At 29.8% G+C, this 13,703-nt stretch overlaps 1 protein-coding gene across 3 annotated transcripts; it reads left to right on the forward strand.

Moving 5' to 3' along the window:
* Positions 1–1,941: 1,941 nt before the first annotated feature.
* LOC106685829 (uncharacterized protein PF3D7_1120000) lies at positions 1,942–13,170 on the forward strand. 3 transcript variants are annotated; one of them, XM_067049095.1, is made up of 6 exons: positions 1,942–2,178; positions 6,055–6,228; positions 6,965–7,106; positions 7,222–7,327; positions 8,976–9,200; positions 11,036–13,170. In XM_067049095.1, exons 3-6 carry the CDS (start codon positions 7,042–7,044, stop codon positions 12,983–12,985), a joined length of 2,346 nt encoding a protein of 781 aa, XP_066905196.1. In that variant the 5' UTR covers positions 1,942–2,178; positions 6,055–6,228; positions 6,965–7,041; the 3' UTR covers positions 12,986–13,170. The 3 variants fall into 3 exon arrangements, with proteins under 3 accessions (XP_066905196.1, XP_066905197.1, XP_066905198.1); XM_067049096.1 differs by lacking the exons at positions 1,942–2,178; positions 6,055–6,228 and having other exon boundaries at positions 7,191–7,327; XM_067049097.1 differs by lacking the exons at positions 1,942–2,178; positions 6,055–6,228; positions 6,965–7,106 and having other exon boundaries at positions 7,191–7,327; positions 9,038–9,200.
* Positions 13,171–13,703: the final 533 nt, after the last annotated feature.

A 13,703-nucleotide genomic window follows, 5' to 3' on the forward strand; every position in this document is an offset into this window, starting at 1 on the left:
GGGTAGAGCAGAGCTCAAGAGATCCCAGCGCATCCCTCTCGCCGCATCACTGGTAATGAGCCAGTGGAGGCTGAACAAGTGCGCTAAAGCCGCAAACACGTTTTAATATTAGTACTAATTTTTGTGATACAGTTATATTTAAGGCTTCAACTCTAACTAAAATTATATTTAGTTATTAGTAGCCTGTGGTTCATTTATGTTTTAGTATATATATATATAATAAAAACATAAATGATAATGTTATTAGAAAGGTTAAAACAACAAGTCTATTTCGTTAGTTTATTTTTTTTAGTTTGAGAAATGGCTCCTAGAAAACATGGTAAACATTTAGATAGTTCTTAAAAAAAAAAAATATTTTCGTTTTAAGAATGCTGGATAAAAACAATAAATATTTTGTTCCGAGTTTTTGTTATTTCAGATGCAGATTAAGGTCACGTATTAACTTTAACTTGGTACAACTTTAACAACTTAGTATTTTTTTAAGGAATTTTACTCGAGATGATTCGACTGGTTTAGGAGATTAGGAAACAGGATTGGGTGTGGGATTCATTAACTTTTGTTTCGGGGATAGCGAATAAATATGATAGAAATATCATTTTTGTATTTGGTAAACTTTCCTTCTTTAGGCGTGTTTTCCAGGTCTGTTATAGGTACATTCCATGGCGATTTTTCTAATGTATATAATCAGAAAAGGTGGGAATCTCGAATAAACTACGATTGAAACCTCAAAGAAGCTATATTCTTTTTAATGAGGTGTAGATAGTTGACCGTAGGTTACTGATTGGAGAAGATGGTAGGGGGTTGCGGTCAGCAAAAACAACATAAATAATCAAAAATATATTCTTTTTAGCATATATAGAATAGTTATAGTAGAATATATATCGTTGCCGAGGAAAATTGGTTTCACTATATTCTGAGAAATATAGATGTTCCTATCTCTTCTATTGAAATATTTCAGAACCAGAAATTCAGGAGATCATTTTTAATATATTTTCACATACACATATATGAGGAAATAATTAATTGAAAGAATGATTATAGGGTTCACTATTTATTATCTAGGTGATAAACTGTTCTGCGCAAAATATAAAGTATCAATACGTGAAAAACTAAAAACGTTAAAAACAAAAAATAATTTAATTTAAAAAAAAAAACACTACGGAAGTAGTCCTCTCTTACATTACTATTTTTTCTAAGAGAGTGTTAATGCATATCTCTTTAAAAATATTAGTGGATTGCTAGTGATGTCTATTAAAAAACAATTAAACTGGGTATTGTTGTCGGATTCCTTTCATTAAACGCTATGGCACTTCGCAATTATATCCTGCCACGTGTAAATGGGAATGTCACCACACAGAAAGTCCTTGTATCTTCACGTGTAAACATAAAGAAAGTGTATTTTTATGTTTTAAGAAGTGTCTGGAGTTTCGTTCATATGTGAAAAGTACCCAACTACTATACCAAGTTTATTAATTATTAAATAATAATTAATAAAAATTAATAATTTTTTATATATAATATTAACAGTCCACTAATATGTTTAAGGAGATATGCAGTAACATTCCGTCTCTTGAAAGAAATAGGAGTGTATTAGGTTTATTTCTGTAGTATTTTTTATTTATTATTTATTATTCATTGATGGAGTAAATAATCAATAAAAATATAAATTGAGGAGCTCCAGATCAAAATTCATTTTCTGAAAAAATTCATTTTGTGAATTTTTCGTTAACGGCGAAATGAATTTTCTTCATTAGATATGAATTTTTTTCTGGATTAAAATTAATTTCTTCTGATATGAAAAAAAAATATCATTTTTGATCTTGAGCTCCTCAGATAATAAACCATTGTGTGGTAATTGAGAGCATTTTTTTTTTAATATGAATATTTTTTTTTATAAATGAGCGACATCCAGTGGAAAATATTAGATCATTTTACGCGCGTTAACATATGGACAATTCGTAAATCTGGTTATAACCTCGCGAAATGCAAATTTTTCAAAATAACAGGTTGCTGTGATAGATCAATTTAGAATCTAAATTCGTTTTTAAATTGAAAAATGGAATTTAAATTTAAATTTTTGAGAGCTATTCGCTTGCCGACATCAACTAATAGTCGGGTCCTGGGAAGATTATAAATATTTTCAAATCTTTTAAAGCATTCAATTTAGTGACTAACAAGGTAAGTTGATTTTGTTAGTGTCATATCTGTAATTAATGCTTCTAAGATTGATTAATAACCAATAATTTAGCTAACGTTTCCCGAAAAGTTTAGGCCACCTGCGTCATACTCACTATTTACTTCCTCACCTCCTTTAGGGAAGACGGATGGTTCTTCACGAGAGACAAGTTAAGAATGGTCCAATAGACAGTGAAACGTCCAACCAGAAACTTGAATCTGCCACGGAGAGAAGATGTGGTATTAACCCGTCTTCGGATAGGCTATACTCGACTCACCCACGGTCCTCTCATGAAAGAAAAAAAAAAGAAGATGCACCGATGTGTCGCTACTGCGGAAACGATCTCACCGTTAGGCACATTCTCACTGAATGTATTGCTCACTAATCACAACGATTCTCTTCAGATTTACAGGAGATGTTCAGAGAAGATCCCACAGCAACAAAACTTTTTCACTTTTTAAAAATTATTAATATCTATGATCATCTTTGTCTAACTGTAATTCCAGCATGTATAAGTGGATGCATAATTCAATACACTAATTTACAAACTATGTAACTTTTTAAAATTTAAATTGTAATTGTAAATTTGTGATTGTAACTTTCTCACTTTGTAATTGTAACTTTGTGAATTTGTCAATTGTAATCTCCTAACTTTGTAAATCCCGTGCAAATGACCTTAGTGGTCGAAACACTTAAATAAAATAAATAATAATTTACCTCCACCAAGGGGGTAGCATATCCTACTTTCCTTCAAAGACAAAGTGAAGCCGAAAAGAGGTGTGTTGACCACGCCCTCGGAGCACAGGTTTACTTTGAAGGTTTATAGGAATGTCCGCTATTTTAATCTAAAGTTTTCAAGTTGATAAATATCGGTAGGATCCGCCAGCGAATTCTGATACTGAGCTAGAAACATGAATCCAACGTGGCAGGGAAGGCACTTTTTCTGAATCCAGCGATTTTATATTCATTTCGCTAAATTCAGGATTAGTCACAATGTCTTCACGAAAAATAATATTAAGCAGTTTTCTGTGTGGGCTTCCGTGAAAGACAGTAACTATTCGGCCAAATGTGTTACACTGTTCTGAACGGATTATGCACAAAGGTAGTTACGGAAGGTGCACTTACTGCTGCCTAATTTGTCCTCATAATCTATACATTTGACATTAATATAGAAGAAATTACATCAACTACAAGCGTATCTTCGGTCGCCACAGCGGCAGATGTCATGCCTTTGCTGTTGTTCTAGAATCTCCAATTTTTTTTTGCATTCCCATTTCAATCGGTTATGAAAGGTCTCATGACTATCATTGGTTTCCACATGAGCTGCTCTTTTCGACCTTTACGATTTTTATATTTCAACATGATTATTTTAAGAGCATGGGCTGATCAGTATATAAAATTATTGTAATTTTTTTAGTTAAAGAAAGACTTCACAAAATCGATAGATTTTGGCATAATATGTTGATTGAAATTCGTATGAATGTCAATTTCGCAGACTCAAAATTTATACCAAGCAGAAATCACTGGAGTTGGGCGAGATGAACTCTAAAAGGTGGCATGCCCCCTCTGCACCAATCCAATATGTTGCAGTTCTCACTTAACGTAAAAAAATCTGTTATATTTTTTGATTATTTATGTATATAGGATACATTCGGAATAGCAAAGAAAACGGTGCCTCCAATCATTGGGTTTTTGCATTACTCACATTATTATTGTACCAAATTCATTTAGAGTTCACATCAAAATATTTTTAGCACAATTATCATCGGAAACATCTATTTTCTAAATTGCATTTGGTACTGTAGACTTGCACTTAGGGCTTCTCTGGTGTTGCGAAAGACCTAAGAAGCCTTCGCACATGCTACACCAAGAATATTTGTATGAGTTATTACAGCTTTAGATGGATCACAGTTCTTTTCTTCTTGCTCAAGAAAATATTATAAATCAAGGTAATGTTCATAACAACCAGAAGAACACAAATACATCTGTATAAATGCCATTGATGACAATGAACATTAATTTATAAAATTGATTAATATATCTTTATATTGACATCCGTGAGGTGATATAACATGGTATTATATTTTATATAATTACTGTGAGGAAAAGACTTTTTTACTAAGTTTCCTATGTTTAAAAATACCTTTGAACATACTAATATTCAACATTTATAAACAGATAATCCAATCAAACATGGGTAGATCTATTATTTTCATCAATTTTAGACTTATTCTATGCCTGCAACAAAAATGGTTCTTGCAAGTTCTCATTTATTATACTCTTCAGTGAACCGAGATATATTAAAGCTATTCTACACATAATCCACTAACGGGATTGTCTTGGGCTTACTAGTGATTAGAATTATGTGAATTTCTGTACATTTTCATAAGCTAAATGTCCCTTAGTAATGACTTCTCTGAAATGAACTTGGAGTTCAGTCAATGTGTTTTGTGTTTTCTGTAATTAAGTTTGTATCTAAATATTATCCATATATTTTTAAAGTGAAATAGAGTGGGCTAGATTAAAATAAATGGGTGGAATGACTGTAGAGGGACTTTAATCATTGCATAAATTGACAAAATTAAATTATTAAATTAAAATTAATAAAAAAAAATCAAGTGTGAATACAAAATAAAGAAGTTTATTTTTGATTTTTTCACCATCTGATCCATACTATTTTACAAATTTCTTCCACCTATCTTCCCTTAAGGCCAAAAATTAAAGTACCATAATGCTGGCTTAATTAATTAATTTATAAAATCATTCATGAATTAAGCAGAAATGTGTTTTAATTTTTGACCTGAAGGGAGGATAGGTGGAAGAAATTTGTAAAATAGTATGGATCATATGGTGAAAAAATCAAAAATAAACTTCTTTATTTTGTATTCACACTTGATTTTTTTTTCATTAATTTTAATTTAATAATTTAATTTTGTCATACATTTTTTTAGTACTTAAAATCAGATGAAAATTTTCTTTTAAAATAAAAGAATTATTATTTTAATTTTCAGAAAATTAATTTTAACTCTTTTTCATTTCTTTATTCCATTTTAACACCTGCACAACGTTTCGGGCTCTTTTGCCCATTATTCAGTTCTTATTATTAATTTGTGGACATATGTCATTGAAGATAAAAAGTCATTTTTATTTATTTCCAATAGATTATTCAGTCCTATTTTTTTTACTAACCAGCTTCTTTTTTATATTTGGGTTTTTGTTGTTTAAAAGTAATATTTGCCTTTTTCAATGCACTTCTTTCATTTTATGTCCACTCACTTGTCCTTTCACTGCACTACAAAAAAGGAATAAAGAAGTGAAAATTAATCACCTGAAAATAAATATAATAAAGTTTAACAAACAAACCCTTTGGAATTTTAGTTATAACAGTACAAATAATTAATTTATATTTAAAGAAATGTCTATTATCTTCATTATTCCGAAAGTCTTGATTGTTAAATATCAAATATGAAATGGGCTTTCATTTCTTCCCCTTTTCGTGATATGATTGGTTCCTGTTGGGACTTCTCTACTCAATATGCTTGATTGTTGAAAAAAAAAATGTAATGTTGAATTTCACATCTTAAGATACCCATATCTGCCTGACTCAGGTTAAGCTAGCAGTTTTTGACTTGACCTTCGTCCTATATGGTGTGTTCAGAATAATTGAGATATGTTTGAATTAATTTAAATTTGATTTTCAGAGTGATTAAGGAGATAGTGTTTAAACAAAATGAATGCTTAAAAGAGGGAGGGGTTGACAGAAATAGCAGCCATAATTTATTTCAAGGATTTGTTTGTATACTTAGAAGGTTTACTTATTAGTGTTTATTTTTTGTATAATTGCTATAATGACTTAATAACATAATTTGGCTACTCAGGGACGAAGGTGGACCAGGACAAACTAAGAAGATGGCTGTGCGAGGAAAGAAGGCTGCCTGCCCCGGTGGAGCTGAAAATAGGGGATGTGGTAGGGATAAGGCTTGAGCAGCTGTCTAGAAGGCACTTCCACAGGCCCCCTGCTCGGGCCAAGATCACCAATAATGGCAAGACAGGCGAGTATCCTTAAGCGGTTTTAGAAATTTTTTGAGGCAACTGACAATGCAATCATGTCACCATAGAAGATCATAATTTTAAAAAAACTTTAGGTAAAAAAGCTTCCGGACCAAACTCTAAAAAATGAAATCACTTAATCCTTAACAATTCTAACTTCTCTAATATATAGGTAAAATCTTAAACTTCTCAGGCTGAAATAGAGTTCACTGCTATTTTTTCAAGCATACTAAGGTGTTGCCTTAACTTAGCAAAGCCATAACTTAGGATGTTCAGGAGGTGCATGGTGTTAGTTACCAAATCAAATTTATTTTAGGATGAAGTACTTTTACAGGATTTTGAATTTTTGGAAGGAACTATAATTTTATTTTAGAACTATGTGATTTTAATTTGGGGAGGCTTTCTTTCAAACAAAAAAAATAATAAAAAAAAACACTAATGCACCTATATCTGTTCTATATAAACAAAGAGTAAAATACCTTGGGTGAATAGTCCTTGTGGAGAGATGTTAGGCACTCCTGGCCTCAGTCATTTATTTGCATTGTAATTACAGGCAGTGATAAAACTGAAAAGAAGAGAACTCATAAAATATATATTAAAAAATACATAGTTTAATTTCACAATACATATTGATAATAAAGATAATTTAGTATTATCTTTACAACTAAAATTTATAGTTAATTATTATAACAGGGGAACCAAAAACTGATGTAATCCTTATATTTTTAACACATATAGTTGTCCTCAGCGGAAAATGGAAAGACACTCGTCCCTATATTTTTGGAGGTCCGTTTGAAGGAAAATATGTTTTCTCGATGCTCCATTTCCACTGGTCCCAGAACAACTCAAAAGGAAGCATACATGCAGTAGACGGAGAAAAGTAAGAAAACTTAATTCTTGAAAATATGCCTCAAGTTTATTGAGTATCAATTCTTTAATTACATTTTATTATTCCTTTCCAAAGGTAACTTCTTTGACTTCCATTCGTGCCCCAGGTATCCTCTGGAAATGCACGTTGTTTACTTCAAAGCTAAATACATATATTACGAAGAGGCTGCCAAATACGAAGATGGATTGATTTTTGAAGTACACTTCTTCTATGTATGTATAAGCTTTATTATTAGAGTTCTCTATAGCATTTGGTGCATAAATAATTTTTATTCTTATCTTATATTATGTATAAAATCCAAACACAGGAAAAGTGGAGAGGAATATTTCAATTTGAAATGTGTATTCTATAAATTAAAATATTTTTTAAAAATCTTAATGTTTCTATTGGATTTAATATCATAACAAGATGTGTTTGCACAGCAATGATTTGTCAGATTATATTAAATTAAATTAAAAAATTATCATTATGAATGAACCTCTGGATATTTTTTACGTCTACTATTGCTTTGACCATCACCTCACTGTATTTTATCATGTATCATTCCATACTGGATGTTCCTGTAAATCAGAAGATAAATATATTATTAGGGAGTTCGAGTTCATTGATATTTCTCTTTTCAGGATAAACTAAATATAATAAAAAAACTTGTATTTGTCTAGATCAATTGTTCCGAGCTGGTGGTCTGCAAGAGACCTGCAAGTGGGGAATGGGAGGGTTCAGCAGAGCATGCTTTGTGAGAACTTCACACAGTTTTCCAATTTCAGGCGCTTTTTAAATATTACTTGATTTAACTAACTTAAATCTCCCCATCCCATTTTAAGCAAATATTTCAAAAGTGATAAAGAATTCCTGGGGGTTTTAATGGGGCAGGTGCAGCTGAGTTGGATTGACTTTAAATATTTTTTGTGTTATAATCTCTGCTATTTTGGGATTGTGACATTTTGCACATTAACCAACATACTCGCTATAAATGTCTGTTTGAAAGGCAAGATAAGTAATGCTACCACGGAGGGCACTAGAGGCGGATTTCATTCTGTTTACCAATTTCAGGTGCTTTTTAAATATTGCTTGATTCAACTATCTTAAGTCTCACCTTCCCATTTTAGAACTGTTTTATTATTTACTTTTAATTTTAGTTGATAGGTTTTAATAGATAAATGCACTATAGAAGTGATTTGAAATTCACTCTTAAGCTATCTAATTTTAAAACATTTTTTGGGATCGACCTTATGACTAAGCTCCATTTTTATTAAGAATTAATAGCACAGAATTAACTGTTAGTATGACATTGATACATTCCTCTTTCCACTCAGGAGAGTGCATATATGTATAATATGTATTTGTAAGGACCAGTATCAGATGGGACTTATCTCAGATATCGATATTTGAATACCATTGAATGTTATGTCTCATTCTATACCATAATATGATCATATGTTCCTTAGTTCATAGTTTGTGAATGGATTGCATTCTTTGAGTCTTTTCTTGAAGTCTGGGTGACTTCTTTCATTCATCAAATGCTTTGCTAATCCACAGGGCTTATTTTTTTAACCCGATAATAGGTGCATAATGAAGCAAAAGTTACTGCTTTTTCAATTCTCTTCAGATGTATGTAGATGCCACCACCTATTTGTTTTCGCTTAGCTATTTGAATAAATTGAAATCTATGTATCTTTTAGGTGGGCTAATAGTGATCAGTAAGGGAAATTTGTTGTTTTATCTCAGTCCTCCAATAATAACGAAATAAGAAAAATGACTACTTTTTATTTGTAGAAGTTTTTCCTGTTCCTCCCAACTTATCCTTAGTATTATTTATTTATTAATTAACACATTCTTGGGGTCATTGCTAACTTTCAGATCCAAGAAGATATAAATGACAGCCTGTCTCCGCTAATAGAGAAATTATCTGATGTACACAGATCTGGGACTTCGGTCGCAGTTGTGAAATCTGCTCTTGCAAGATATGTCACTATTTTTGTATCGGACTATTTCCTATATTGTGGAACAATAATGGATGGTAAAGACAGGCATAGAGTGACATGGATCATATGTAGGCACCCTTCTGGAGTCTCAAATAGTCAGGTATTGTAAATGAGATTTAATAATTGCTTAATAAAGTTCACTATTATACCTGCTATTAACAAACAAGTAATAAAAAGCATAAAATTTATTTTCAAACAAATAACACAGTAGTTGCTGTGTAACAATTAAACAGCAATCACAGAAATAAGCCTAGCAAAAGACCAGAAATTACCAGTATCTGCAAAATCCTTAGTGTTAAATTATATACTTATAAAAAGTTTAATATTGATTTAGTATTACATAATAAATTACTGAAAACAGTCCACATGAAATAAAATTCTTTAATTAATGAGACATTGCCCATTATCAAATGTTATCCATTGACTGATAACAACTTAGTAGTCGTTAACTATTTTTGTTCTTTTTTGACCACATGTTTTATTTCTTTTGAGAACATAAGAAATAAAATATGTATTTTAAGATTGGTAGAAAGAGACACCAACATTCCGCTTTTCAAAATATTTACTTTTTTCCAGTCTACTTAAAGTTTTGTTTTTTCCAAACTAATTAAATTTTCTGCAATACATATTAAAAGTAGTATCTGATAAATTCATGCTTTTATAACTGTATAAAAAGTCAAACATTTGGTTTGTATGAGTTTTCTTTTTCAATTGAAATCATTTTAGGAAAATATTTAATTTTAAAAGGTAAAAGACAAACTGAACTGGTAAGACTGTTTACTTTGTTGAAAAAAAAAATATCAATTTATTCTTTAGAAAAATTTCTTTGGTAAAATATTTGATTTGTCTGGAAAATTATTTAAGAGGACTAGAACATATTCATTTTTAAATTTCTGGGCTTAAATCTATTGTGGATGCAATGGCCCATGGAGCCATTGCCTATAACAAATATATCCTTTAAATATATTTAATTCAAAGTAGAGAACTTTTATGGTTTGATTTTATACCTTAATATTATTTATCAGCTTTTAAAATTAATTACTCTTTTTTTCTTTTTACATTTCACAAAGTAAAATTTGTTTCATTAAAAACCAGAATATGGAAAAAATTACGATTATTTTTTTTGTTGACAAAATTCACCAATTCAACTCAAGACAAGACTTTAAAGGATTACTAGATTATACCCCAAGGGCTAATTTCAAAACTATAGTAATTTGGAGATATTTTAATGTGAAATTGTAAGACTCCACTAGTGACTAACATCAACCAAACTAATAAACTGATCACCTAAAAATTTAAAATTGTTGACTTTATTCCAGACTGTAAGGGTATAGAAATATACTTTCTGATATGATCAATTGAATTCTAAATTATTACATTTAAAAAAGTCATTTAAAGATTTTTCTTAAAATAATGGTACATAAGACCTCTGAATCCGAGGGACATATTCAAATAGGGAGTACAAAATATTTGAATAATAGTTATGAACCGATTTTCATATATATATTATACAATATCAATTGTTTATTAGTTTTTATTATTTCTTGTATACTATACAAGACTGTAATGGTACTATACTTGTATAGTAGTATCATTTCTTGGATACTACTATTATTAAAATCAATAATGGTGCTATTGTACAAAATGAGCTCCAGAGGTGGGAACTCACTTATATAGAATGTTATAAGTTAGTATCGACCACTGAAAAGGAATCGTTGGAGGGTTTGCATATCCATTTTTAATGAGAACAGCAAATGGAGGTCGGCATCTGTGATATGATTAATAATTATTATTATTAATAATTAAAGAATTAAAAAATCAAAAATTCAATAGTATAAGTAGGAATTTTTGATTTTTTAATTTCCCACTGCTTTTAGCATACCTTAATTATTATTATCTTTACTTCCATTAAATTTCAAATTGTTTTGTCATCAGATGAATGAATTTCGACAACTATTGGGCCCAGATGGCTTTCCATTAATAAGAAATAGCCAAAAAATTTACAAAATTGGTAACAGAAAAATCTATCACGTGAATGGTTCTGATTATTTTACAGAAATATTGTACCCATTTCCCAAAATTTTGCCTAAGAAAACTGAGAAATTGCGTATTCGTTTTCGCTTTAAACCATCAAATAAAACCAACAAACCGACTGATAATGAACAGAGCAAGAGAAAAGAAGAAATGAAAATAAATCCATATTTGCATGTAATTGAAGATAAAGCAAATAACAAGAAAATAATTAATAACAAAAGAAAACTTGAAAATTTGAATGAAAAACAAAAACAATATTTTGAGCCTGCGTTGCGCAGAAGGAATGTCATCAATTCTGTTGTTCATTGGCTCCATAATTCTGTTGTACAAAATAAGGAGGAAATGACCTCATTATATGAAACAACCGAAATCGAAAAAGAAGAATGTTCATTAGAGAAGAGCTCAGCTACTCAAGCCACTTCAACGAACATTTGTGATGCTCTTACTGAAATGAAAAAAAATATACCTGGTGTAATAAAAAATAAAAAACCTTGGTCTGATGATTATAGTATAGACCTCACTCCTTCAATTAAATCAACAGATTTCCAATCTGCTCTGCCTAAACCTGAAGATACATTTTTCAAATCTAATTTCAATGTAGGTATTATAAAAAATAAAACTCACAAAAGGAATAAAGTAAAGCTCTTTTCAGATTTAGATAGTAACTTTACTCAACAACTAATGAATAAAAATAAGTTAGAAAGTGATGGTATACGTGTTACTAATGCACATCAAAATGTTTTGTGTACAAAATCAGTGGGTACTATAAAGAAAAAATTAACAAAAATAAATAGTAAACATGTAAATTTAGAACATCATAAGAAAGAAACAGATAAAGAGCAGGAGATAAAATTAAGAGAAGGTAATGATCATCCTCGATCCTCAGAAGCTTTAACAAGAAGCCTTTTAAGAGGATTTAAAAATATGTATTTAAAATACAAAAATGATTTTGATAATAGAAACTCTTCAAATATAACCAATAAATCTCTACTAAAGAATGATTATAAGAAAGAAAATAAAGTATCTAGCAGTGAAACAAAGGAAACATCAAAAGATTTTTCCTTTGAAATTATAAATTATGATCATCAGTCAGTAAGAGGGAAAAAAAATCATTTTGATAGAGAAAAATCAAATATCAAGACTGATAATGAAAATAATAGTGATGGTGAATACAGTCAGAGTTCTGTATCATTTACAAATGGTTCTTGTGATAAATTATACTATATACAACAGCAAGAGAAGAAAAAAATAAAGAGTGATCATAAAAAATTAGCCCAGAAGATAGATTTCTTAACTCCATTAAAATTAGATTTTGATTTTTTACCAGATAATTTCGAAGTTATTAATGAACCGAATGGAAGAAAGCATCAACCAAGAAAAAAACGTCAACAATTGAAGGAAGCTGGTTTTGTATGCAATGATTCCATTAGAAAGAAACATAAAAGGACCCAAACCTTGAAAATTTTAAAATCAAGCAGCTCCGAACCAAAAAATATTTTCTACATATCAAATCATCCGAAGAAACGTGTAACATTGAGAGGTGCTAGTGACACAAGTAAGGAAAAGAAAGTAAAATTCAAAAAAAGAAAAAAAAAATATCCAAATTACAAAATTGACACTCAATATAAAAAAGTTACAAGAAATGATTTTAAAGTTTCAGAAAACAAGGAAAAGCATACTTTTAGTAACGTAAAAGTAAAGAAAACCAGCAGCCATGAATCATTATACATTTTTATAAAGAAATCAATTGATAATGTTGCCGATGCAGCAAATTTGGATACAAAAAAAAAGCCTGGAATGTTATATGAATGGTTATTATCTGCTAAAGACTTGCTCACTGGGCCTAGATGATAATAGTATTTGGAAAATGTGATTATAGTAATTTTGAATCCTGTTTAATTATTTTCTTTATGAATGAATCAAATGTATTTTCAATAGTGCCAATAAAAATAAAACACGCAATTATATAAGTGTTAGCCTATTTTAAAATGGTTTAAAATGAATTTCATCAACGTTAATAAATTTTTGTATTTTCATTTTTTTTTTATCTAAATTCATACAGAAAAGATTAGATATATAGAACCTCATCACTAATTATCAAATTCTAATCATTTAACTTCATTTAAGTTTTTCTTTAAAAAAGTTTTGTGATATGAAATAACTTTTAGCGCCAAATGAAGAGAGCAACACATTTAAATTACAATAGAAATTATTTTCATGTGGAAAGTTAATGTGTTAAAATATAGAAATACTCCTGATTTTTGTAATAAAGAACAAATGATTTATATAAAAATACCATATTTTTCATACTGGAAGAATGCTGATTGACTGTGTGTATCAATAAATGGAATTTGGTCCGGGTGCGGTCAATTAAAACTCAAATAGTAAATTGGTGTACTATTCTATTAGAGCCAACATTTCGCAGGGCTAAAAAAGATACAAACGCTTGACATAGTTACAAAAAAAATAATAAGTTGAGTGGGGTATACAATGAAACGTCAAATGTAATAAGAAAAATTAAAGGTTATAAACAATAAATGAAAGAGGTAATAGTAACAGATAAAGAGAA

The sequence above is a fragment of the Halyomorpha halys genome, unplaced genomic scaffold (assembly GCF_000696795.3).
Source record: "Halyomorpha halys isolate HHAL.00 unplaced genomic scaffold, Hhal_1.1 Scaffold748.1, whole genome shotgun sequence".
Classification (NCBI taxonomy): domain Eukaryota; kingdom Metazoa; phylum Arthropoda; class Insecta; order Hemiptera; family Pentatomidae; genus Halyomorpha; species Halyomorpha halys.

Coding starts and splice junctions, on each gene's coding strand:
- LOC106685829 (XM_067049095.1), top strand. CDS start 7,042: ATGCTCCATTTCCACTGGTCCCAGAACAACTCAAAAGGAAGCATACAT. Junction 7,328..8,975: donor TTGAAGTACACTTCTTCTAT/GTATGTATAAGC, acceptor GCTAACTTTCAG/ATCCAAGAAGATATAAATGA. Junction 9,201..11,035: donor CTGGAGTCTCAAATAGTCAG/GTATTGTAAATG, acceptor TTTTGTCATCAG/ATGAATGAATTTCGACAACT.